This window comes from Ascaphus truei, chromosome 1, assembly GCF_040206685.1.
Source record: "Ascaphus truei isolate aAscTru1 chromosome 1, aAscTru1.hap1, whole genome shotgun sequence".
NCBI lineage: Eukaryota > Metazoa > Chordata > Amphibia > Anura > Ascaphidae > Ascaphus > Ascaphus truei.
In genome coordinates, this window is record NC_134483.1 from 180,544,994 (window position 1) to 180,570,482 (window position 25,489).

Consider the following 25,489-nt stretch of genomic DNA (forward strand, 5'->3'; position numbering starts at 1 on the left):
TGTTGCCATGGCAACGAGGCGGCAAAATGACGCTGCGAGGTCATGTGACGTCACGTTGCTATGGCAACGTGACGTCATTACGCCGGAGCGCGGGTAAGTTGGGGTTGGGAGGGGGCACGGGAGTGAGGGGACAGCCGGCAGGGGGGCGCAGGGAAAAAAGTTTGCGCCCCCCTGCAGTATGGGGTGCTAAATTATCAGGTAAGATAACATATTATCCTTAAAAATAATCATATATAAAAATGAATTTACAGGGGAACGCACAGAGCAGTGATAAGCTTACTTAATCATTATTTTAGATGTTGTATATATTTTATATTTGAATATATTTTACATAATTATCAAAAAGTACAAAAAAAACACAAAAATATTAAATATATAGTCTCACATTAAGGATACAAATTACACATTGTGCTTCAGCCCCTCAGTTAGGGGAGATGTATCAAGGCAAAATTGTCGCAAATTGCATTATTTTCACCTTGTGTCTCATGTCATCAATGCATCAGTCTTGACGCTAAGTTTAGCTCCATGCGCGTCAGCTTGTGACTTGGGGAGTGTCAGCACGAGGAGCTAGGGAGGGGTTACATGATGCACAGATTATCAAACTCTGCATCTCCTCCATGTGCCACTTTTTAAGTTTGTATTTGCGTCAAAAACATCCGCCAGATATGAGGGGGCATAGACTGTGTTGCCCAACAATTTGCTCCAAATGTAAGAAGCACTTTCGCAAGCAGAAAGCGGAGCAATCCATCAAAACACACTTCTATTTGCACATTCTTTGCATTGATGCATCTTCCCAAATATGTTTCATCTACCTTTTATGAGGTCATTCTATACATGCTGAAGTGGTTGTTTGAGCCATTTCCAGCTGAAAATCTCCAGACTGTACGTGCTATCTACTACAGGATTCAAATAATTCTAGTAGTTGATCCAAGAGGAGATCATGTGCTCATCATATATGTGGGACAAAAGAAACCACGTCTAACCAATACTGGGATCCGGGTCACTCAGCCTCTTCTGTTTAAATGCAATAATAGGTAACATTTACACATCACTTCTAATATCTCATCCATTAATGTGGTGTGCCATTTGTGATATGCATGTGCCACTGGATAAGGGCTCAGTGACTTCAGTGACTTCCACCAGAAATGACATTCTAAACTCAACTACAATGCTCAAGAAGAAGCAACATCAGGTTTACAGGTAAGCATCTTCTAAATGAGGGTCACTTCCGCATATTACTTAACTTAATAAAGAAGCAGTCTGCCCTGACTAACTTCAGTTTTTATTGGGGTTTTCTGTATAGTATTGGAGCCCGGGAGCCCTCCAGAGTTGGACCACACTATTTTAGGCGGCGTCCATAGACATTTCTCTCGCTCACGTGACTGCCCTATCGCGCGAGAAATCAGTTTAACTGATTTCTCGCACATCGCGTGCCCCCTCCTGCCTCCGCGCGCACGTGCCCACATGCTGCATGTACGCATACACTGCCTTAAGGCAGTCTGTTCGCTCAGCGTGTGGACACGTCCGCGCTGTCTGCCACGGTATGGACCCAGCCTTAGGCTCCAGGGACCAAACACCAGCATACTTACTGGTACAGTTGCTGGTATTACTTCTTGGATTTTAAAAAGGATTTAAATGGCAGCTTCCTATTGGTCTGAGATTTGGCAGCCATTTTGTTTCCTTTAGAGATTTAAATTTGTTAATAGCAGAAAATAGTGACATTTGGCTCAGGGGGACCCCTGAATCCCACTTTGTAAAACAAATGGAGATTTTCAGTTGGCTGTTGTATAAACTAAACTTTATATGTTCTGCAGATCTCAGTTTTGGATCCACTTATCCTTATGTATACTTTACACCAGAGGTTCTCACAAACAGGTTAGGGTTTCAGGATATCCTGGCTTCAGCACTGCTTATTTCCTGATAAGTATTATGCTATAGATAATGCACCATCTTAGAGCCCTTTTTTTGCACAATCTCCAATGTATTTACTGTACGTCCTTCCGTAGATATGGTCTTCAGAATTGAACACAGTACTGTACTCTAGATGAGGTCTCACCAATGATTTATAAAGTGGAAGCACACCCTCTCTTTCTGCTTCTAATACCTCTCCCTGTACAACCTAACATCCTGCGGGCTTTCCATATAGCTCAAACATTGTGCGTCTACTTTTAAGTCAACTGAATAATGACTCCCCAGGTCCCTTCCCTGTGTAGTAGTTGACATTATAGTCCCATTAATTCTGTATTCTGCCTTTGGATTTTTGGGACCCAAGTGCATTCTTTTGCACTTATTACATACTCTTGATCAATCCTCCAATCTACCTAAACCATTTTGTCATTTTGGTTAACCCTCTTCCTCAAGTGTCAACCCTGTTGCGGACCTACTGTATGTGTCATCTGAAAAAATACATACTTCCCCTCTAAACCCTTTGTAATGTCATTAATAGAGATATTAATGAGCACCAATCCCAGTACATATCCCTGAGATATTACACTGGTTACTTTCCCCTCCTATGAAATGTACTCCTTTTACCACAACCCTCTGTTGCCTATCCTGTAACCAATGTCTTATCCATTCTACCACCTTAGAGTCCAATCCCAAGCACTGAAACTTATTTATCAGTTTTCAATGTGGGACACTGACAAAGGCTATACTAAAATCTAGGAAATCTACCTTAACTGCTCCACCGTGATCTTAGTCACACAGTCAAAAACATCTATTAGATTTGTTTGATGGGATCTCCCCTCATTACACCCATGCGGCCTGCGATCTTGTAGGTTCCTGGACTTTAGATTGTCAACAATTCTATCTTTCAGTAATATTTCCATTAATTCCCCACTACTGTTATCAGGCTCACAGGCCTGTAATTACCTGACACTTCCCTACTACCACTGTTGTGAAGTAGGAACACACATTCTCTTCTCCTGTCACCTGGAAATACACCGGTTAATAGTGACTAGTTAAATAGATCTGCTAATGGTATTCCCTCCTGTCTTTAGTCTTACTATTCTTCCTTTCACTTGTATACATAAAAAAAAGTTTTATCCCCTTTTACTGAGTTATTTTCTCTTCTGTTTGCGCTTTTGCACATCTGATTATTTGTTTAGCCTCCCTCTGTCTAACCTGATATAGCTTTTCATCCTCCTCCCTCTGAGTCACCTCATATTTCCTAAAAGCTGTCTTTTTTTGCTTTTATAATACCTGCCACCTCCTTTGAAAACTATATTGGCTTTCTTTTCCTTGTATTTTTACCTATACCCAGTTGAGATCTCTCCCCAATAAAAAGGTATTCTGCCATTTATACTTTACAGTAAATGATCTCTGCATACTAATCTCCATTACAGATTGCAGTATATTCAATTTTTGCAATGCTGCATTAAAATGAAAGGGGCTAAAATTAGTACCCTTCTCAAAGACTTTATTCCCCAGCTGATTATAACTTCTGGGTTTCATTTATCTGTTCCCTCCCATCTGCCCTGTTTAGCAAACTTTCATTAATTGCATCTCAGCAGTGATACAATATGTGGCACTGTCGTCAATATTGCTCTCATGATTTACCTTATTTGGGTTTAATGATGGGTCACACAAAGTGACAAATGGTTGATGTGACCTTGTCAATGTCCACAATGTCAGAGAAAAAAAAGAAAACACAAACAGCAGGACAAACTTTGCATTTAACTAGGTTAATCCCCCCTACCCTTGGATGAACAAGACAACAGTAAAACTGTACAACCACATAACCAACTAGTTCTGCGACTTTCGCTGTGGGGAGTTAAGAACGATACTATATTCAAGTGAAGAGCTTATAATGCTGAAATACACAGCTGAATTAATGAAATGTACACCTGAAGAACCCTTTTCCCTGTAGATCTTTTTTCCTACAAGGTGTTAATACATTCACTGTTTTAAATGGGCAATACAATGTAGCGGGTTGTGTGTATGTCTGTATGTATATACTGTATGTATATATATATATATTTTTTATATATATATATATATATAAAACAAAGAAAAAGAGAGCGCACGGCCCATAGCATAAAATCTTTAACATTTAATGGAAAGGGAAAGGGGAGGAAAAAGGCTCACTCACAAGGGAAGCAACATTTCAGGCAGTTGTGAACACAAATAGTCACCGCCACATCGGGTTGGTACGCCGTCTGCAACCGCAAGTGATGTCCTCAGCAAACTTTACAGAGCTCATTGGAGCTAGCTGCCTTGCTGGGACTTTTTACGTTGAGGACCCAGGCTCTTCCCGGAGCTCTGTAAAGTTTGCTGAGGACATCACTTGCGGTTGCAGACGGCGTACCAACCCGATGTGGCGGTGACTATTTGTGTTCACAAATGCCTGAATATTGCTTCCCTTGTGAGTGAGCCAGTTTCCTCCCCTCCCCTTTCCTTTTCCGTTTAATGGAAATGGATTCCGTTTTGGATTTGGTTCATCCCATATGAAAGCAGCCCCCTCTCCCAGCTTGGAATTTTATTCAATCAAGTGGATGATCAAAGGGATTGGTTCTATTCATTTTTATTATTTAATTCTTGTTTGTCTGTGTTCTTATTTTTTGTGTTATAGGTAATTTGTAATGGTCTATTTAATAGTGTTATTGTATATTCAATTTGATTGATGAAAGTATCTTTATTAAAATCAATTGATTATCAATATTAGTACTAGTTTAATATCTGTTTGTCACGTGGCGCTGCTTGATATTTTTGTTTTTATATATATATATATATATATATATGCAAATATAACTGTATGCTCATCTGCATGTCTCAGGCAGGTCTGCAACCCCGCCTTTCCCCATTATCACCCAGCATACAGCACTTCCACTGCAGCAAGAAATTCTGGGAAATGACATGCAAATGAGCACACAGTGTCTCTCTTGCATTCCCAGTAAAATCAACCCCACACTGATGAGACCCATCAAGGTCGAAACAGCTGTCTGTGGGTGGTTTTCTGGGTATGCACCTTAACCCTGGCTGTGCTCAAAGCTGTGACCATGCAGCAAGCTTAAGCCTATAGGGAACCATGTTAAAAATGGTTATTGAGGCAAAAAGTGACACTGTGTGCTCATTTGCATGTCATTTCCCAGAATCCCTTGCTGCAGTGGAAGTGGTGTATGCTGGGTGATAATGGGGAAAGGCAGGGTTGCAGACCTGCCTGAAACATGCAGATGAGCATACAGTTATATTTGCATATTTGCTTTCCTGTGGAGGGTTTTTGTCACTTTTTTACTCACCATAACTTAACTCAGTATTATGGTTTATATATATATATATACACACACACACACACACACACACACACACACACACACACACACACACACACACACACACACACACACACACACACACACACACACACACACACACACACACACACACACACACACACACACACACCCTGTCACAGGTGGTTAGCCTTGCTAGGTATTTGGGAATTTGTTGGGACCCCTATTTTGGGCCTTTATGGGAAGGTGATGCCTGAAGTTGCAAACCTCTGGGTTATGTGGTGATTTGGCTACATTTCCTTTCCACTTGGCTGTAATTGTATATGGTCTTCTATGGCTGGCAAAGCTAAAAAATGTTTGATTTTAAAATAAATTGCTGTAGCTTTTTTCACCCAAAGTGATTTTTTTGTGAAGCTTAGAGGCGCATATTTAAACTACGCATACATTTACAGTAAACATCTCCATTGTATTCATTTATACAAACAGTAGTGGCCTTTGTGCTTCACAAACATCCTACAGTAAGTGTGAATAACAGCACAGAAAAACAACTTGGACATTATTGTTTGCACAATAACATATCAACGATAATAACTACCTGAGTTCACTGTTGTGAATCTCAGCTATTTTTCTTTCCAGCTTCTGTGATTGTTTAGGGAATATCTTGAAGTCGCAGATGTAATTGTCAGGATGTTCATCTGGATCGTAATCTCCGATCTCAGCTGTGGCACAAAAATACAAGCAGAATGTTCCAGTAAACAATTTATCAAAACAATCAACCTGCCAGGGAGCAGAGGCTTTGAAGCCTTCTGGGCTTTTGAGTCAAGTAGCAAAAGTAGATATTTATCCTTTGACTTTAAAAAGCGTAATTTAGAATATGAGTTTCTTGAATACAACGTACAAGTTACTTTGTTGCACTTTTTCAGAGTGACTATATACCTGACACTTGAAAGGGAAATGCATCAAAATGTGCACAATAACTGCAGCTATTTCCTTCCATTTTGTGCCAGTGTTAACTTTGTCTGCCAAAGTAATGGAGTATAAAATAACCGATTGGCTATACTGGTTCATTGCAGTTTAAATGCTTCCAAAAGCAGTACACTGACTGCTGGGCATTGATGTTACAAGCATATTACCATGTGAAATACTTTATATACTAATTGAGCCACTGTGTCTGTGATTCTCTGTTGCCTAATAAGTGTGAACCAAACAATTCAATCAATGAGATTACTTTAACTCAATAGTTTAGCAGGAGACGCACTGTTACATTATCGCCACCCATAGGGGCCTATGTATAATGAACTGTTCCTTGAAAATAGTGGGGTGGAGGGGGAATCAATTTCTCACTCAACAGCATATGTTGGTATGTCGTTATTCATGTTCTTACAGTACATGTTGCACACATTTTCTTATTCATTGTATAGTGTATGTCATCTTCACACATACTGTATTATCTTAATATTAAAACACTTTCTTTTGTGATTTTTGGAGAGCAAAGTCACTGATAATTACTTTACATGCAGACTTATGAAGTTTGTCACTTTCAATACACACGATGCTTAGGGTCATATTTGAATGAAAATTTCCATATTTATAGAGAATCTTCTTTTTCCCAAATCTTTTTATTTATCATGCTATTTTAAAACGTTAAATACATAATTTTTTTCTATTTTTGAGGCCCCTCATATTGTGAGGCCCTAATTAGCTAAGGATGTAGCTTAGTTAGCTAATGTGTAAGTCCGGCACTGAGTGCACGCAGTAATTGTGGGTGCAGGGTGCAGACACACGTGTGCCTAGAGACATTGCATGGCGCTACCATGAAAATAGGCGCTGAAACAAGCAAACAAAATGCTGCTGTTAGAGTCATCTCCCTACTATGTCTGTCTCTGCATTAACTATAACATTCTACTTCTCTCCTTCAGGGCTGCACATTCTTTCTACTCCCGTCTGTCACAAGGCTTCACTCTTATACCAGTATAAAGGGGCTTTAGCAGACTTAATTCTGCTTTGCAATAAAAAGTATTACTTTGAGGGATTAGAACAGTGCATCGGTATCAGCCTATTTCATAACAAGAAGGCAGAGGAAACAGCAGTTACACAGAGTGTATATATATATATCAAGTAATACAATAATAATGCCTTTTAATCCTTGTTCTCACTGCTTGGCACAAATCATTTTGCACTGCAGACGTCTGGCAGTGGTTGATGTACTGGGTAACAATCAATGACATAAGTATTAAGGACTGATCAGTTCTGATGCAACAGTGGTTTTGACACTTCATACTAGTAGTGAATATTATAGTTGAGACCTGTACCCTCCCCATCCTTAGCCAAGTAAATTCAAGTCACAGCTAATGAAATTCTGACACTGGAAATCCTACCTAACAGAAATGCATCCATGAAACATTTTCTCTGCAATAATAGTTTATACTAATCAATGGGCTTTTCAAATTTATACCCGAAAATAATGATGTCAAACAGCAACACACACATCGTAGAAAATGAAACCGGAAGCATCTTTTCCCACAACGTGTTAATCGCCCCACGTTTCCTTTGACAGAATTTGAACTGGGGGATGGGGGTTCCTTTGGAACTGGGCCGTGCTATTTTTATCTATATTTAATGGGTACCTGCAGCTAAAAATAGCAGATGACGTTGCAAGTTTCTATTGGTAACCCCACAGCCATGTTTGTAGTCTGGGATCAAACGTGTCGTTGTCTTGTATCAATATCCGCACACAAAAACCACATCTGGGGAACAGGGGGACCGTGCAGGTCGTGGCAATACCGATCACGTAAAATGAAAAATACAACGTTCCCATGTGGGGTTAATGCTTTAAGCTGCTTTTATACGGATCTGTATGGGAGTGCATACTTCATGACGGTTTCCTAAGCTATTTAACGGCATCAATTTAATGCTAACGTTGGTACTGTTAACTACAGCTAAGCTCAGTAAGCCACGTTGTACTCCCGTACAAAGCAAATCGTCCCCCCTGATGATGTCACTGGACCAGGAAGAGGTGGACCAGTGATGTCATCAGGGGAGACGATTTGTGTGCAACGCGGGAGTTAGGCGAGACATTGTCAAACCCCAGCTGGAAACGCTGACAACCCGATTCTATACAGGCTGTGGACGGTATTTTAAAAGGGCACTAATCGGCCAGTAACTTTGTACGTTTGAATTTGGTTGGGCGTATAAATGAAGTGTGTTAAGTTTCTACACTGTATGTATATTTCCTTTATTTATGGGGATTCATGAGCTGCATCAGAGAGAATACATAGACTAGACAAAGTGTTGGGAAGCGATCTCCACATGCACATATGCTCCATTTAAAGTGTGAGTAGACACCTATAGGAGATACATGTCTGTGAGAGAACAGACATATTGCGCTATGTTCCTCCTTTTTCTTGTTTATTCTATAGCATGATCTGAACATACTGTATGAAGATAACCTCTGAGGGAGCTCACAGCCCTTTAGGACTTAAAAGAACAACTGGACATTCTGAATAAGGACTACACTGTGATATATATTTTTTTTTACAAAGAATTTGGCGTAAGGAGAACTACGTTTTCATAAAGTGAATGTAATCAGAGTAACATAACCAAAAAGGGTGTTAACCTCATACTAACCTTGAACTATACAGGCACCCAGGAGAGCAGCATCAGCAAAAGAGCAGAGCAGTCGGCCATGAAAAATATCTCGCTTGATTTGTAAATACAAAAGATACCTACAAGTAGAAACAAAAAACAGAAATGTGATCACTGTCAGCAGCAGAAAAATACTGCTCAATATCATGCGATACTTTGGCCATCTTTACTGCCAGCGGGTGCCTGGAATGATTTCCCCTTGTACCAAAAGTCTTAATACCGTACATCAAAGTGAAAGTTATCTCAGTTCTTGCAGCATTTTATACATTAAAAGTCAGGGTTTGGTGGTAGGTTGGATGCATAACTAGTTCTGATTCGAATAAATGTTTTGGGTCTCAACATCTTAAGTAAAACGGCAATTATATTCACTTTTTATGTTGACACAATAAACAGCACCACCACTTGTACAAAAATGTAAAATGTGTTCATATGTTCTCTTTTAACAACACACAGTACTTAATACTGGTCAGTGGTCCCAACTATACTTTTTTTTATAGGAACTAAGGTAATTTTACCACCAGTTAATTAGTGCTATGTAACTACATGCTGCAGTGTACACAAAAGCAAATACAAGTGGAGTTACCTATAATTATATAACACTGCACACTTAGGTAAAAAGAAGATGGGGAGAATGATGTTTAATATCAGAGTGCTCTAGCAATACATCACACAGAGGCTGCTTAGAAGAGAGTACTGTATTTATATTGCAGTAGGTCGGCAACGCAACAACATTTTAGGCTGCAAAAGGGTAAAAGCAGCGATCACCCCCAAAATACATATATTTTTAAGCTTGCCTGAACAGGGGGTTCCTGGAGATGATCCGTGGTCCCCCAACCTCTGAGGATCTCCCAGTTTTAATTTTTAAAGGTTTTTTCTTGTGCCGTGGCAGTGGGATCAGGTATAGAAAGTAGCACACTCCTGACCCCAGCTCGTCGGTCATGAATCGGGGGGGTGGGGGGAATTGTTGAAGGATTGTTGAAGGATCGCGGATCAGCTCTGGGTTCACATCAAGTATATCTGGGGGGTTTTAAGCTCAAAACAATCGTGAGCAGCGTGGGCTGCTGCTTTAAGTCACATTCATTTTAAAGAGGTGTTACTCTTTTGCAACATTACTGTTCCCATACACTTGTATAGGTTCCACAAAACCTTACAATTTCCATCCCGAATCCTCAAATATGACTGCTTTAAGACCATAGATCTGTTTAAAGTTTTCAACCAGCTGAGTTTCATTTATTTTAAATTATGTACATAGACTCTGAGGAATTAGCAATATAGAAGAGTTATGAAATCAAGTTATATACAGAACAGAAAACGATAAGGAAATCCATCTGTCATCCAGAACTATTCCTTGTTTATATGGCAGGAAGCAAACACTCAAATTGTTATAGTTCATTAAATTATATGGAGTGGGAGTGATCTAATTTACTCAGTCAAGAAAAAATCCACACAATAAGGTTGTGAAATCCTTTAATGTTAACAAGTTTTGTCTGTTTATGTACTGTATGTGTAGCCCCTTTTCCCCGTACTAAAGGAACCACCAGTGCTGCTGTTACCTGTTTGGTTACCAGAAGGCCAGAGCCTCCACCTCTGGGAGCCTGAGGTGTCGCTTGGCTGTCTAGGTGCAGCGCCTCCACCTGCGAGGGATCCCTGTGTAGCGGGATAAGCCCCTCACAGGAAACAATATTGAAAGTAATCACACACGCAGGTGTATAAGAACGGGTTTTACTGAACATATATATAACGGCAACCTGTACCCACCCAGCACATAACATATACAACCCCAATACACCCAGTGAGTGTCCCCAAAGTACAATGGGTGTTTGGCACCAATACCCTGATGTCCTTTCCCCAATGTCTGGTTCCACCCAAAAGTGTATGGAGTAGCGCTACCCTGTGAACTGCTGGTACACTTAGTTGAGATACCTTCCCGGGTACTCTGGGTGCTGCTGAATAACAATCTGGGATCCGCTGATCTAGCGATGTTGGTGAACGCCTTTGAAAGTCTATTACTGTGACGTGGTCTGGACAACAGGCTGCAATCACCGCGTGCTATCCTCTATCAGCAGCTACTGGGGAAATTTCCTGTAGCAGCCACATCCGACTGTGAGTTGGGGCCTATCTGGGGAATAAGGGGGGTAGCTGGCCTAGTCCGGGATGCCACTTGTACCCAGACACTACCTTACCCCTTTGCGTCCCTTCTCCAACTGGCGTGTTCCCTGCATTCGTGCCAAACATCAATCTCTCCTGGCCGTGAATGCAGCATCCCTATCGGCTGTGCCCTGTCTCCTGATCGGGCTGACCCAAAGGATCCTGGGAGGTGTAGTTCTCCTGCGGAGTACTTTCTAAGATGGCCACCACTACTGAGAAGCCTCTGCACATGCAGAAGCTTCCTAATGGCCGCTGGGACGTCGGGGATCCTCTGAGCACGTGCGGATTGCCTGAGCGCATGCGCGGCCATCCAAGATGGCGACGCCCTGTCCCTCCATGCACCGCGGGACACCGGCGACCCGGTCGCCCCATCTATTGGCCGCAGCCTCCACCACAATGCTACCTGCACTGTCGCGCACCTCCCTCTCTCTCAGCGGTCCTCCTGCTGCTCAGGCGACACCCGCGCACGCCACAGTGCAGCCGTCCCCCTTCCGCAGCAAGGTAAGGGGCCAAGAGGGGGGGGACCTGGCTACATCTGCCTGATAAAAAGAATTTAGTTTTTCATTTTAAATTTGCAATTATCTCTAGATCAGCATAATATGAACGGAGCATTGTTCAGGTCAATGTCTTGATGTTTGTTAATTATGACGTCCGTCTCTGCAATTACTACTTGTCAGTGAGTGATAAGCGGAGGGGTTATATGAGGTAATAGGTGAGCGTGGTCGTTTTCAATCTCCTACTCTGAGAACTACAGCCAGACCACATCCTGAGGATATCTAAATAACCAATTAGAAAAATACTCTTGGTTCAGCCTCCAGCAAGAACAGGGATAGCAATGAAGGCGGAGGGGGAGGGGGGGAGGAATATTCAAAACAATAACACAGAGACAGAAAAGAACCCTTCTTGTCTGCACTCAGTACCATAAGATGCACAAATGCAGGTCAATGATCCATGTTTAAAACATAACTTTTACTCAAACTAAAATCTAAAAGAAGCAACTCTTGCAGTCCAAAATGAGTGATTAAAAAATAGTCAATACGTTTTGGTTTAATATTTTTTACAAAATTAATCTAGAGCTAAATACTAGAAATAATCATTCCAACGGTTCCCTTTATTTGGTTTCTTAGGATGATCTACACATATCGCCACTTTTTTTGTGAATATGTTGTCAAAGTATCCTGCATTGTATCAAAGTTGTCAAAATAAAGGTGTAAAGAGCAAAGACAACAAATATTATTTTGCTACAGTTAAAGCAGCAGTTCAAGCAATATCCTACATGTGTTTTTTTTTAAATAAATCAGTTCTGTACTATGAGAAAATACTTGTTGCATTTAAAAAAAAAAAAGAATGTTTTAAACACATGTTTAATGTTTCTAATGTAGGAAGCATTTCCAAAGTGACAGCCCCCTTCCCCTTCTGATAGGCTCTGGCAATTGAGACCCGCCCTCTCTCTAGCAGTGAACCAATTGTATCTAGTAACTGTCCAGTCAATCATATTCCAGGAACTACATTGCCCAAAATGCTGTGCAAGAACTGAAATAAATAACCCTGAGCAAGCGATTGATTACAGTCGATTACAGGAGGACGGATCATCTGCAGCTTAGCTAATCACTTGTCAGTGTGCAGATTGTATTGATGCACATATTGAATGAGAAAAAAAATATATATATTTTAAAAACGTCAGCTTGAACTGCAGCTTTAAGATATAAAAGTTAGTTTAGTTCAATAAGCCACATATTAGACATCTAGCAGTCACACTTAGTGGATACAAAGTTTCACTATATATGTATTTCTTATTATAGTAGCTGTTACAGTTCAGCTAGAACCTCAAATGCTGCTTCATTGTAGTGGTATTCTACCAGTGTGCTTGTCTCTCATACCCCCTATCTATCTTTTGGCGGAGGGGTCACACAGCGCATCTAGACAAGAGTATTGGGTTGCAGTGTAAACTCTGCTGGCCAAAAGAACTTTAAGGTTTGAAATAAGTTATAATGTTCTAACACTTATTCATATTGCAAGGTTGGGAGTAAAGGAAGCAGGGAACTCATGTAAATTGACCTGTGGAGCTTTATTAATTAGTCCTAGTCTGGTATATACAACCTATATACTGTAGTACTCTTTATACTGGAAACATTGGTTAGTCTATTGCAAGGAGCCAGATACAAAGTGTGTAGTGCACCCTTGAAAATGCATAACTCCCTTGAATTAGGATCTGATATCCAGTATAGAGTGAGGCAATCCCCCTCTCCACAGGAGGAGGCCACTAGATGCAAGCTGTCTAATACACCATTGGAAGCGCATCACTTGCTCCACTGCATCAAGACCTAGTGTCTGGTGTAACCAAAGTGTACTTAACCCTCCTGACCTCCTGCTGCTTAGGAAGGGAGCGTGCAGAGTCTAGTACACCCGTTCTCCCTTCAGCCTTGGTGACATCATGAGGGACTATCGCGCGTTCCTCGTAGGGATTTTTCTTCATGGGATATGACATAATAGGAGAACGTGGTAGTGTTTCTCTACCTTCTGCTCAGCAAACCCCAGCGAGAGAAAATGTGGGTTGTATCTCAATACATACCAAGCACACATGCGTGCACCTAGCTAATCTAGCGTTTTATTTTGTTCACAGCTGCACAGCATCTCAACCACCCACCCCAGTGTGCATCTGTGTTGCCCCAAAGGCGCACAGCCTGATGGGGCTCCCCGAGAACTGCACCCCTCTGCAAAGGACCAGCGTGCTAATGGTTAACATTTGCTTGTTCTTTGTGGAACGTCAATCCCACCCACTGGAATGTTAACGAGCCATGAGGAGACAAAGAGCTTTTGTTCACAGCTGCATTGCATCTCAACCACCCACCCCACTGTGCATCTGCGTTGCCCCAAAGGCGCACAGCCTTTGGCGCAGCCGAATGGCTGCCAAAGGGTGTGAGCCATTTGCTGCCGTTCGCTGATGTCTGGTGATGTTAAAGCTGCTCTATCTCAATCTGAAACTCACTAATTCCTTTATCCCCTGTACCCAGTTTTCCAACTCTGTCTGTCTGTGATTTGACTGTATAACCCTGTTCTTTTAATGTAACCATGTATTTTTTTTATAACTCTGTGCCCAGGACATACTTGGAAACGAGAGGTAACTCTCAATGTATTACTTCCGGGTTAAACATTTTTATAAATAAATAAATAAAATAAAAAATCTGTAAATGCTTGATTGGTTGGTTTCACAAAAATATGGTTACGCGGGGAGAGGCTTGGAAAATGCTGAAGTATACGATTGGTATACTACAGTGTGGAATATATCAATATTTTCGTCACTCTGCATTCATTTTACTGCATGTTTTAGCTAGTGTTAACCTTGTCTTCCAAAGATGATATATTTGGTGCATGTACCCAAGTGTGGAATATAAAACAGCTGATTGGCCATATTGGTTTATTGTAGTCTGCTTGATCCTATCAGCTCTAAGGCAGCTATTATACAGAAAAATGCCTGTGGTGTCGCCCATAGCGACAAAATTAAAAATGTCAAAATTTGTTTTCGAGTTGTGACTGCCGGGTCACGTGACGTGGCCATCCAATCAGAAAATAGATTTCACACTGCAGACGCATGCGCAGTAGCATGTGCTTGTGCACATGTCGCTCAGTGACGTCGCTATTGTGACATCACAGATGCGCGCGCCCTGCAGTTCGGCTGTATAATCACAGCCTTACTGCTTCCAAAAGCAGTGTACTGACTAAGCCCAGTCCAGGGTGACGCTGAGCGGGCGCCCCCGCTTGCACAGCGATTAGCTGCTTGCAGAGCAAGCAAATTTGATTTGCGCGCTTGCTGGAGCGTCATGTGAGCGGCTCGCCCAATGAGGGCAAACCAGCTCCGTGACATCATGGCCGCGCCCCCGACACGCCCCCCGCTTGCACACCTAGCTGGCCACAAATCGCTGAGCAGAGTGCGTGACGTCACTGCGCACGAGTGCCTGCATGCTCGCTCCCTGCCTGGCTGCAGCCTTAGAGGAATCGAATGTTACTATATTTTATATACAATGCACATGGGGGTCTTAATTCTGTTAACTGTTGCTTGGTGACAATGAAATTAAATAGCATAAATGCATACACACATTACATTAAGTTACACGTTACATTATGTTAAAAGAAAATCCATATTTTTCATCAGGAATCAGAAATTATTCAGTAGAGAGATGCTGAGTGATTACAACTCAGGTTCTGAAGTGTTCTAATCACAACAAATCTGAAGATTGGTACCTACCCCACTGCAAAAAGCTTGAGAATTTAGGAAAGACACGATTTCACTGTGCTTTAAACAACAGAACTTCTTTTGGGAAGAACTTACACTTACATTTATTGTATTGTATGTCTTTATTTATATAGTGCCATAAATGTACATAGCGCTTCACAGTAGTAATACATGTTGTAATCATATAATGTACATAACAAATAATATAAATAACAGGTCATGGGAATAAGTGCTTCAGACATAAAAGTAACATTAAGGAAGAGGAGTCCCTGCTCCGAGGAGCTTACAATCTAATTGGTAGGTAGGGGAACATATAGAGACAGTAGGAGGGAATTCTAGTAAGTACATCTGCAGGGGGCCAAGCTTTATGTATCATGTGTCCAGGATTATCCAGTGCTATTCATATGTTTCTTTAAGCAAGTGTGTCCTAAGGTGGGTCTTAAAGGTGGATAGAGAGGGTGCTAGTCGGGTATTGAGGGGAAGGGCATTCCAGAGGTGCGGGGCAGAAAGTGAGAAAGGTTTAAGGCGGGAGAGAGCTTTAGATACAAAGTGGGTAGAAAGAAGACATCCTTGAGAAAAACGCAAGAGTCGGGATGGTGCATAGCGAGAAATTAGAGCTGAGGTGTAAGGAGGGGCAGAAGAGTGTAAAGCTTTAAAAGTGAGGAGAATTAAGTGTGAGATTCGGGATTTGATCGGAAGCCAGGAGAGGGATTTCAGGAGGGGAGACGCGGAGACAGATTTAGGAAAGAGTAGAGTGATTCTGGCAGCAGCGTTTAGGATAGATTGTAGGGAAGACAGGTGAGAGGCAGGAAGGCCGGACAGCAGGAGGTTGCAGTAGTCGAGACGGGAGAGAATGAGGGCCTGAGTCTGAGTTTTATCAGTCGAGTAACAGAGGAAAGGGCGTATCTTTGTGATATTGCGGAGGAAAAAGCGACAAGTTTTAGAAACGTTTTGAATGTGAGAGGAGAATGAGAGGAATCGAGTGTGACCCCTAGGCAGCGTGCTTGGGAAACTGGGTGAATGATCGTATTTTCAACAGTAATGTGGAAGGAGGTAGTAGGGCCAGGTTTGGGAGGAAGTATAAGGAGCTCTGTTTCTGCCATGTTAAGTTTCAGTCGGCGGATTGCCATCCAGGATGATATTCCAGAGAGGCATTCAGAAACTTTGGTCTGTATAGCAGGTGTAAGGTCAGGGGTTGAAAGGTAAATGTGTGTGTCGTCAGCATAGAGGTGATATTTAAACCCAAAAGATGTGATTAGGTCACCTAGAGAGAGTGTGTAAAGAGAAAAGAGAAGGGGTCCCAGCACAGAGCCCTGGGGTACCCACACAGAGAGATCAATAGAGGAGGAGGAGGTGTTAGCAAAAGAGACACTGAAAGTACGATGGGAGAGGTAAGAGGAGATCCAGGATAGAGCTTTGTTCCGAATACCAAGAGTATGGAGAATGTGAAGGAGAAGAGGGTGGTCCACGGTGTCAAATGCTGCAGAGAGGCCGAGTAATATGAGCAGAGTGTAATGACCTCTGTCTTTGGCAGCATGGAGGTCGTCAGTTATTTTAGTGAGGGCTGTTTCTGTGGAGTGAGCAGTGCGGAAGCCAGATTGTAGAGGGTCTAGAAGAGAATAGGTGTTGAGAAAGTGTAGCAATCGAGAGAATACAAGACGTTCAAGGAGTTTGGAGACAAAAGGCAGGAGGGAGACAGGTCGATAGTTAGAAGGACAGGTAGGGTCAAGCTTGCTGTTTTTAAGTAATGGTATAACGGTTGCATGCTTGAAGGAGGATGGAAAGGTACCAGAGCAGAGGGAAGAGTTAAAAATCTATGTGAGCATAGGGATTATAGTAGGAGCAAAAGGTTTTAGGAGATGGGAGGGAATGGGATCAAGAGGGCAAGTGGTAGAGGGAGAAGAGGAGATCAGCAGTGAAACAACCTCCTCCGAGATAGCGGAAAAAGAGTCAAGAAAGGCAGGAGGAGAGTTAGGAAGTGATGTGGGATGGGAGGAGGCAACAGATGGGAAGTTCTGACGTATGGATTCCACCATTTCCTTAAAAAAGTCAGCAAAGTCCTGAGGTGAGATGGAGGAAGAAGAGGAGGCAGCCGAGGGTGGTCTGAGTAGAGAGTCAAAGACAGAAAAGAGTCGGCATGGGTTAGACTTGTGTGTGTTGATTAGTGATGAAAAGTAGGTTTGTTTGGGCTGAGAGAGGGCAGAGTTGAAACAGGACAGCATACATTTGTAGTGATTGAAGTCTGCGAGCGTATGAGATTTTCTCCAGAGGCGTTCAGAGGAACGAGTGGAGGAACGCAGCATGCGTGTGTGGGAGTTTAGCCAGGGTCTGGGGTTTGAAGGGCGAGGACAGCAGAGAGAAAGCGGGGCATGAAGATCAAGAGAGGAAGATAAGGCAGAGTTGTAGTTCCTGACCAGGTTGTCAGACACTGAAGTAGAACTGAGAGAGGAGTGGGAGGAGCGTAAAGTGGAATCAAAAGCTGGTAGGTTAATAGAGCGCAGGTTTCTGCAAAAACGAGGGCTAGATGGAGATGGAGAGAAGCGAGAGAGAGAAAATGAGATGAGGCGATGGTCAGAGAGAGGAAAATGGGAAATGGAGAAATCAGAGAGAGAGAAGTTTTTAGTGAAAACCAGGTCTAGGTAGTGGCCATCCTTGTGGGTGCTGGCTGCAGTCCACTGTTGAAGGCCAAAAGAAGAGGTTAGAGAGAGAAAGCGGGAAGCCCAAGGGAGAGAGGGGTCATCAATGTGGCAATTGAAGTCCCCAAGGAGAAGAACAGGGGAGTCTGAGGAGAGAAAGAAATAGAGCCGGGATTCAAATGTCAGGATTTATGTTTTGGGAATTGTGTGCTCCCCCATCTACATCACCCAATGTTGTACACTGCAGCACACAGGAAATCTTTGTACTCTTCTCCAAAAGGCAATATCCAGATGGATTAGTGAAGATGCAAAGCACTGAAATAGGAGACAGCTGCTGCAGTCTTTTAAAATATGTATGACATGTTTATGTAATGATTACATTTTACATGGAATTAGGAGTTGTGTAGTTGTACTGGAGATCCCAGTTTGAGAGCAAGTGTCAGCACACAGTTGACCTTGGGTAAGCATCTTTGGAGTATATGTATCAAGACTCCTTTGGAGCTTAATTGAGGTAAAGAGGGACATCTTGAATCATTTAGTCTCAATGCATTAAAACGGCATTATCTGTATAATGCGTGCGATTTTGGGGAACGTCAAATGACACATTCTTTTCGGTTGTATTTCATTCTGTTTCTTTATGCAGAATGTTGTCATTTTGCTAGCATCACAAACTGAACTAGGTATTAGGTGGTGTGTGCCTTTTTACCTAAATATTCTGTATCAGGTGTAAGGAACGTGATTAATTGGGTTTGACCCAGTTGCCAGAAGAAATGTCAAAACGGCATTTCCCTGCCACTGATACATCGACTCATTTGGGGGATATGTATCAATATTGTGGAATTTGCTCCAAAACAAAGAACAAAGATTTGCATTCGCATCAATTTGCGTGAGCAACATGTGTACAAAGCGTGTTAATCTTATTTTTTAACATTTAGGTTATACGTGCATATTTTGATACATCTCATTATAACAGCGTGCTTACTCTACCATCCCCCAACTCTTCCTATAATCACTCCCCAAAATGCTTGTGATGCTAGTGGAGTACTAGGATACACTGAAACTGAGTCACGCAGAGTTACAATTCTGCCATTTGTACCCATTTTGTGAGCCATGTCCCAGTTTGTGACACTTGATACATATACAGTCAGCTACCTCCCCCCCACCCCGCTCTCCCGTCGTTTCTCTATGCAAAAAAAACATATACAGTAAGCTGCTCTAGCAAAGGACTAATAGCTTCATGCTTGGTGAAGGTAAGATGCTTGTAATCATAGCTCTTACATTTAACGTTAACCATGAAAGCTTATGGCATTGTTGAAAAGTAAAAAAAAAAAAAAGACAGGTATTTCCAGGTGCAACAGAACTTCAAAGACGATATTAAGAGATTAAGGTAAAAATGTAGTTCTCAGCACCAGCTTTATGTCAAAATAATCATTATGCTTTGACTCCAATTGCGTGCCTATCAATTTACTAGGTTTAGTACTGAACACCCCACTTGCTCCATGTCAGGATAAACGGACTATTACTTAACCTATTTGTTTAAGATTGATTTCACATTACGCTGATGAAAAGTAACAGAGGGTGAAGAATTGTGCTTAATAACAGTTCTCAGGAATCCACAGCGATGTAGATCTGTGTGACAATTCGTGTTTCCATGCTTTCTGTAGCATGATTCCTGTTGGTAAACTGTTTTTTTTCCTTTCTTACCAAACCCTTAACAATATTGTCTAGCACAGGGGTGGACAACTCCCGTCCTCAAGGGTCACCGACATGTCAGGTTCTCAGGATATCCCTGCTTCACCGCAGCAGGCTCAATCAGCGGCTGAGTCTTCGCCTGGTGCTGGGTCCTTGAGGACTAGATTTGCCTAGCCCTGGTCTAGTCACTAAAAAAGATACTATTGTAGTGTCAAAAGCTGAACTATTATAACTACAAAAAAACGTTCATGGTTTTTCACAACCTGTAAATAAATACAATTTTTAATGATAACAAATCTCCGGTTCTTTGAGGCTCTGAGTAGTCCTTTTTGAAGCACCGTATTATCCGATTACTGAGCATGAGCGTAATCTATTCTCATGCCACATTAAAACATAAAGCTTTATACAAATGCGATGGATTGGATGTAGAATGAAACAATCATTTTTGTTAACTAATCCTGACTTGATAGTGATATTCAATAGTATCTCTTCTTCTTTTCACCGAGAGTCGAGTATTTATAGAATGATTAGACATGCTTTATAAGGAATTACTGATAGGAATGGCTTTAACTAATCAGTATTTAATTTCAAAAGATGAATACAAAATAAATGACAATTGAGGCTTTTAGTGCAAATTATTACAAAAAAATAAATAAAGCAGATACAATCTCTACAGATTATGGAGACATTACCTTTTTATAACTGAATTATTTGGCACGCTGTAAGAATTGAGATTGAAGTTATTTTCCAAATATCTCTACAAAAGAAAGAACAGTGGAGCTTAATAGCCACAAGATGCCCCCACTGTTCCTGAAAAGGATCCCAGAGTGTAAATGTGACACAAGTGCTTGTAATCTTCAAATAAATCCCACTGCAATGTAAAAGCATGACTGTGTGGCATCAATCGCACAATTTACATTAAAGCAGCAGTTCAAGCTGCCGTTTAAAAAAAATAATAATCCATTCAATATCTGCATCAGTAAAATATTTAATATGTTTATCAATACAATCCACACAATGATAAGTAATAGCTAAGTTGCCGATCGATCCTTTCTCCTGTGATAGATCGGTGAAGATTTGTCTCAGTGTTTCACTAAATGGCTCGTCAGTGCAGCAGAAGAGGACCCAAGATGCAAAGTTCTGTGGGGAAGATCATGTGACCAGGCAGTCACTAGATCACTGCTAGAGACGGCAGGGCTCAAAAAAGGGTGTGCCAGAGCCTGTTTCAGAAGAATGAACTTTGTAAATAGTTGCTATAGAAACAAAAAAATGCTTGTTACATTATAATACATTAAAAATGTCTTTAAAATGTTTTTATGCTACAAGTATTTTCTCATAGTACAGAACTGATTTATTAAAAAAAAAACACACACATGTAGGATATTGCTTGGTCTGCAGCTTTAAGAGACTTGGTATATTGGGATAATAACTTGAATTAAGAAAGAATAAAGTAGATAATGTATGTAACGGTTTTTGTGAACCGGCCTGACCCACCCAATCTCACATTGGCCCCTGTGGTCTAACCGGTCCCCATTACAGTGTGATAGTGTCTGGTGGTGCATCTGTTGGCTACAGGACTCCTGAGTCTCCCGCATGATGGTGTGTGGGGAGGACCCGTCCAGACAGGCAGCTGAGGTAGTGTGCTGAGTCCTACCTAGTTCCAGTGCAGCGCCTCCACCTCATCAGGGTCCCTTCGGTCACTTGGGGATGGTCCTGATGAGGAACTCCTCGGTGGTGTTCCTCTCTGTACATTCACTCCACACATGTACACGAGAGGGTTTCTGATTAAGAGCATCTTTATTGTACGGCAGGCCATGCTGCCCCCCACAATGGGTGTACTCAGCCCTTCATGGTGACCGTACTTCCTTTAATAAGGTAATAGTCCTCCTTAATTAGGGATTCCCTATCCCCGCAGGGATCTTGGTCCTGTGCCAGGTCCCTGGACACAGTCTTCTTACTCCTCTCAGACTCTGCAGAGCAGTACTTGCAGAACTCCCAAGACTACTAAACTCCCCAGAACTCACAGAACTCACAGAACTCACAGAACTAACTTTTAGACACAGTGCTGTGCCTTATGTACACTCTGGAAGCTGACATACCTCTGACATCACTAACCATGGAGTCAGAGCATGTGACCACTCCCATCCATACACAGGGCACCCCACCAGGGTGTGAGGGCAAACCTCCATAATTACTGCTGGCATGCCCACAACTTACCAGGCCTTACTGTCAGCAGGAGAGATGACTGTAGCCATTTTACATGACCGCTACATTCTCCCCCTGGTGAATCCCATCGTCCTCGCTGGGACCTAAATTTGCATACCTTCTTCCAGGAAGCACTGTAACACAAAACACATAATTGTTAACATCACACAGATCGTATTATATAACAGAAAAATGACCACAGTGACATCTCGCCAAGCCCGCCCCGACCAGCAGCCACGAGCCTGCATATGCCTTAGTACCCCCTAATAATAGTGATTCGGGTCAGGTTTCTTGACCTCTCTACCACCCATATCCAGGACCGTGACATGGTAATGCCTAGGCAGTCCCCTCTCGGGCCTATAGGTCACCCTGTGTTTGTGTATATTCCTCCCTATACTCCACACTCAGGGGTGAATTCTCCTTCGGCCCACCAAAAATCTACTACCTCCTCCCGGCGGATGAGAAACCTCGTACGGTCCATCCAGGCCACATAGCCTTCGAAGAGTGGGGCCCACCAACGGTGTTCCTTAAACCGATGGAAATCCCCTGAGTCACTCTCTTCCGCATCCCCCCATGAAAATACCCCCGATGTCCTTTCCGAGCGAGGCCTGGACCATGGGTATGATCCCGGTACCTTTTCCTCGGCTTTATTGGTCGCAGGAGGCAACCACCGGCCTACCGCGGCCTTACCTAATTCTCCCCCTCCCCGCGAATCGCCTTCCGTAGCGCAACTGCGCTGTCTTTCCCCAGTCCGTTTCTCCTCCCCCCCCAAAGGTATGTCCATAAGTTCCAGGCTAGGAGGGGATCCCGTGGAACAGGTGACAGGGGCAGGGGTTTTACCTAGGGCGTGGGGTTGGGCGTAAGGGCAAGAGAGGATATGCCACGGGGCTACGACCCGTTCCCGGCTGTCCATGGACTGATCCAAGGAGGATAGCTCACCCTCCTCAGTCTGTGGTTCACCCATCCAGCTCTTGGGCCCTTGAGGTGATCGGGGACCTTCCCCCGATCGCCGAAACGTCACTGCATCCTTCCCGTCTGTTCTGCCGTCGCCACCGGAAATGACGTCCTCACCGGAACCGGAAGCGCCGCCATCTTGGGTTGGACCCCCATGCGGGATCTCTTCCTCGATGATGACATCCGGAAGCTCCGCCATCTTCTCCACCGGAAGTGGTGTCTTCTCCGCACGTGCGTCTTGGGCCTGGCACGTCCTGGTTTCCGCTACACCGCCTACCGGAGCAAGGTAAGAAAGTGGCTTTCCCTTACCATTCCGCAGGGGTGTAGGCGTCTCTCGCCCGTCGCCACCATATCCTTGGGCGGAGGGACTCCGTCTCTCGGCTTGCCGATCTGCGGGGGACGCCCTGCTTTTCAGGCTGCTACTCTCGCCACGGGGTTTCGTCCTCCCCGGTTCTGTCCTGGGTCTTGATTTCACCTCCGCTAGCTCGCGGAGATCCTTATCTGAGTAGTCTCCCTTCCCCGACTTAGGGGTCACCGATCGGGGCGATAGTCTTTTTCCAGTGCGGTCGGGGGGTGATCCGACCGTCTCGGTTGCTGCTGACCCAGCCGACTTAATCGACTCCAGTCCCCTTTCTCCGGGACTTGCACGGCTGATCCACAGTGCACCAGGGGATTTGGCGGAGCGCCTGACCGTATCCCCCGGGGGGCCAGCAGATTGAATTGGGATGAACGTCGGCATTGGCCACAAATATAATGTCCCGCATTGTGGGCAATGTGCCACTGAATTAACAGTGCCTCCGGGCAGCCCGCATTGAAGGCAGAGCCCGACCACCGTCTCGGTGTTGGCCACCCTCACTACCAGTACCCCGCCGGGTACCGAGTAGGGCTGGGTGGAGACCATGGTGCCCACAGTGGAGGAGCAGGCCATTCTCTTATTAGGGACCACTTTCTGTATGGGTCCCTCCAGGTCAGTGGTTCCTCGCAACTGACTGGTAGAAGCTTCTGGGCCAGCCACTTCCTGCTTCGGCTCCTCCCTCCGCTGACATAGCTGGAACCCGCCCCCAGGGGTTGCAATTATGGGCGGATCCCACAGGGAAATAGCATGCCCCTTAATTAAGGCCACGCCTTTCTCAGTCCTGGTGGGCGCGGTCTGCGTTTTCGCGCCACTTTCCTCATCAGAGGCAGGTTCTTTTCCCGCGGCTAGTTCCCGCCTTCTCCTTGCAGCTGCTTTTCGTGCAAAATATCCCTCCTTTTTGCACGTTACCTCCGCGGCCGGAACTACTTCTTGTAGTGGCGCCGTCTGGATATCAGTCCCTGGGCCCAGTGGGTGCATCCCCACAGGCCATAGTTGAAAGTCACTCCGCCTGGTGGAAATCAGGGGTGGATCCCATAGACTAAGCGGTTGACTCAGCACAGGGGCCGAGTGAGTCACTGTCCATGAAGGCGCAGCCATAGCTTTCGCGCCATACCCCCCATCAGGGCGGGGCTCTGCTGTTCGCGCCATTCCCGGCCAGCTTTTTGCAAGTCCTGAATCAGCCCAGTCATCTGCGACTGGCCCACGCTGTCTCCCTAACAAGCGGGAGTTGCCATTTTGGGTAGCTTTTGAGTCTACAATGTCCATTTGATTTCTTTCCTCACTGGGTTCTCCCCCAGTTATCACAATGTCCTCACACTCTTCAAGGGTGGCACCTCGGTGTCCCAAACAGGATAAAAACGGGGCAGCCACAGCCTTCGCTCCACTCCAGAGCAGATTAGTCAAGGACAGTTCAGCGACAGTTTGCTCTTCAGTGGGGCGCACGCCACGGGTGCCTTCCCCATCAGCCTCTGGTCGCCATTTTGGGCTCTCCGCACCACGCGGATCCTCCATTCCTTTGGTCGTCACGCTCTCGTACCAATTATCGTACATGGGGCTCCGCTCTGCGGGGCAGCCACCACACCAGTACAATAAAGATTTGCTCAGATGCACCACCACATGTACTTGATCTAGGCTGGACTCATGTTGCACTACCTCAGGCTAGGCTCACTCTCTCAGTGTCTGCTGTTACTCCTTCCTCCCAGTCTGTGCTCCCTATGGTAAGTGTCTGGAATGGGCTAGAGTACTCTGGCTCTGCCATGCAGTACTTGGGGCGTCTACCTCTCTTGGTCAGCCTAGCGCAGACCCTCTCCAGGATTCCTGACCACGTTAACGGCTATCCCTTCTGGCATCCTACCAACTAGCACTACCTCAAAGTGACTTGGTCAGCTATAGCCCGGCTCCAAACCCCTCACTCCTTTCAGGCCCCTAGGTCGTCCCTGCGAACTGACAATACCCTGTCAGCCCCTGACCACCCCTAGGTCCGTCCCAACGCAGCACAGAGTGGCAGCAGATACTCTCCCTGTTTCCCAGTGTGCCTAGCTAGAGCCTGTCCTGTTGACAGATCTGATCTCAGTAGCGCCTCCAAATGTAACGGTTTTTGTGAACCGGCCTGACCCACCCAATCTCACATTGGCCCCTGTGGTCTAACCGGTCCCCATTACAGTGTGATAGTGTCTGGTGGTGCACCTGTTGGCTACAGGACTCCTGAGTCTCCCGCATGATGGTGTGTGGGGAGGACCCGTCCAGACAGGCAGCTGAGGTAGTGTGCTGAGTCCTACCTAGTTCCAGTGCAGCGCCTCCACCTCATCAGGGTCCCTTCGGTCACTTGGGGATGGTCCTGACGAGGAACTCCTCGGTGGTGTTCCTCTCTGTACATTCACTCCACACA

At 44.1% G+C, this 25,489-nt stretch overlaps 1 protein-coding gene across 7 annotated transcripts in view; it reads right to left on the reverse strand.

Moving 5' to 3' along the window:
- Positions 1-25,489, reverse strand: part of FRMD3 (FERM domain containing 3) — a 240,890-nt gene that overhangs the window by 32,788 nt on the left and 182,613 nt on the right. For all 7 annotated transcript variants that reach the window (XM_075598857.1, XM_075598856.1, XM_075598853.1 and 4 more), the window contains 2 exons: positions 8,859-8,956; positions 5,827-5,950 (listed from right to left, as the gene is read on the reverse strand). In XM_075598857.1, coding sequence (XP_075454972.1) covers positions 5,827-5,950; positions 8,859-8,956 — 222 coding nt within the window. The remainder of the gene's footprint in view (positions 1-5,826; positions 5,951-8,858; positions 8,957-25,489) is intronic.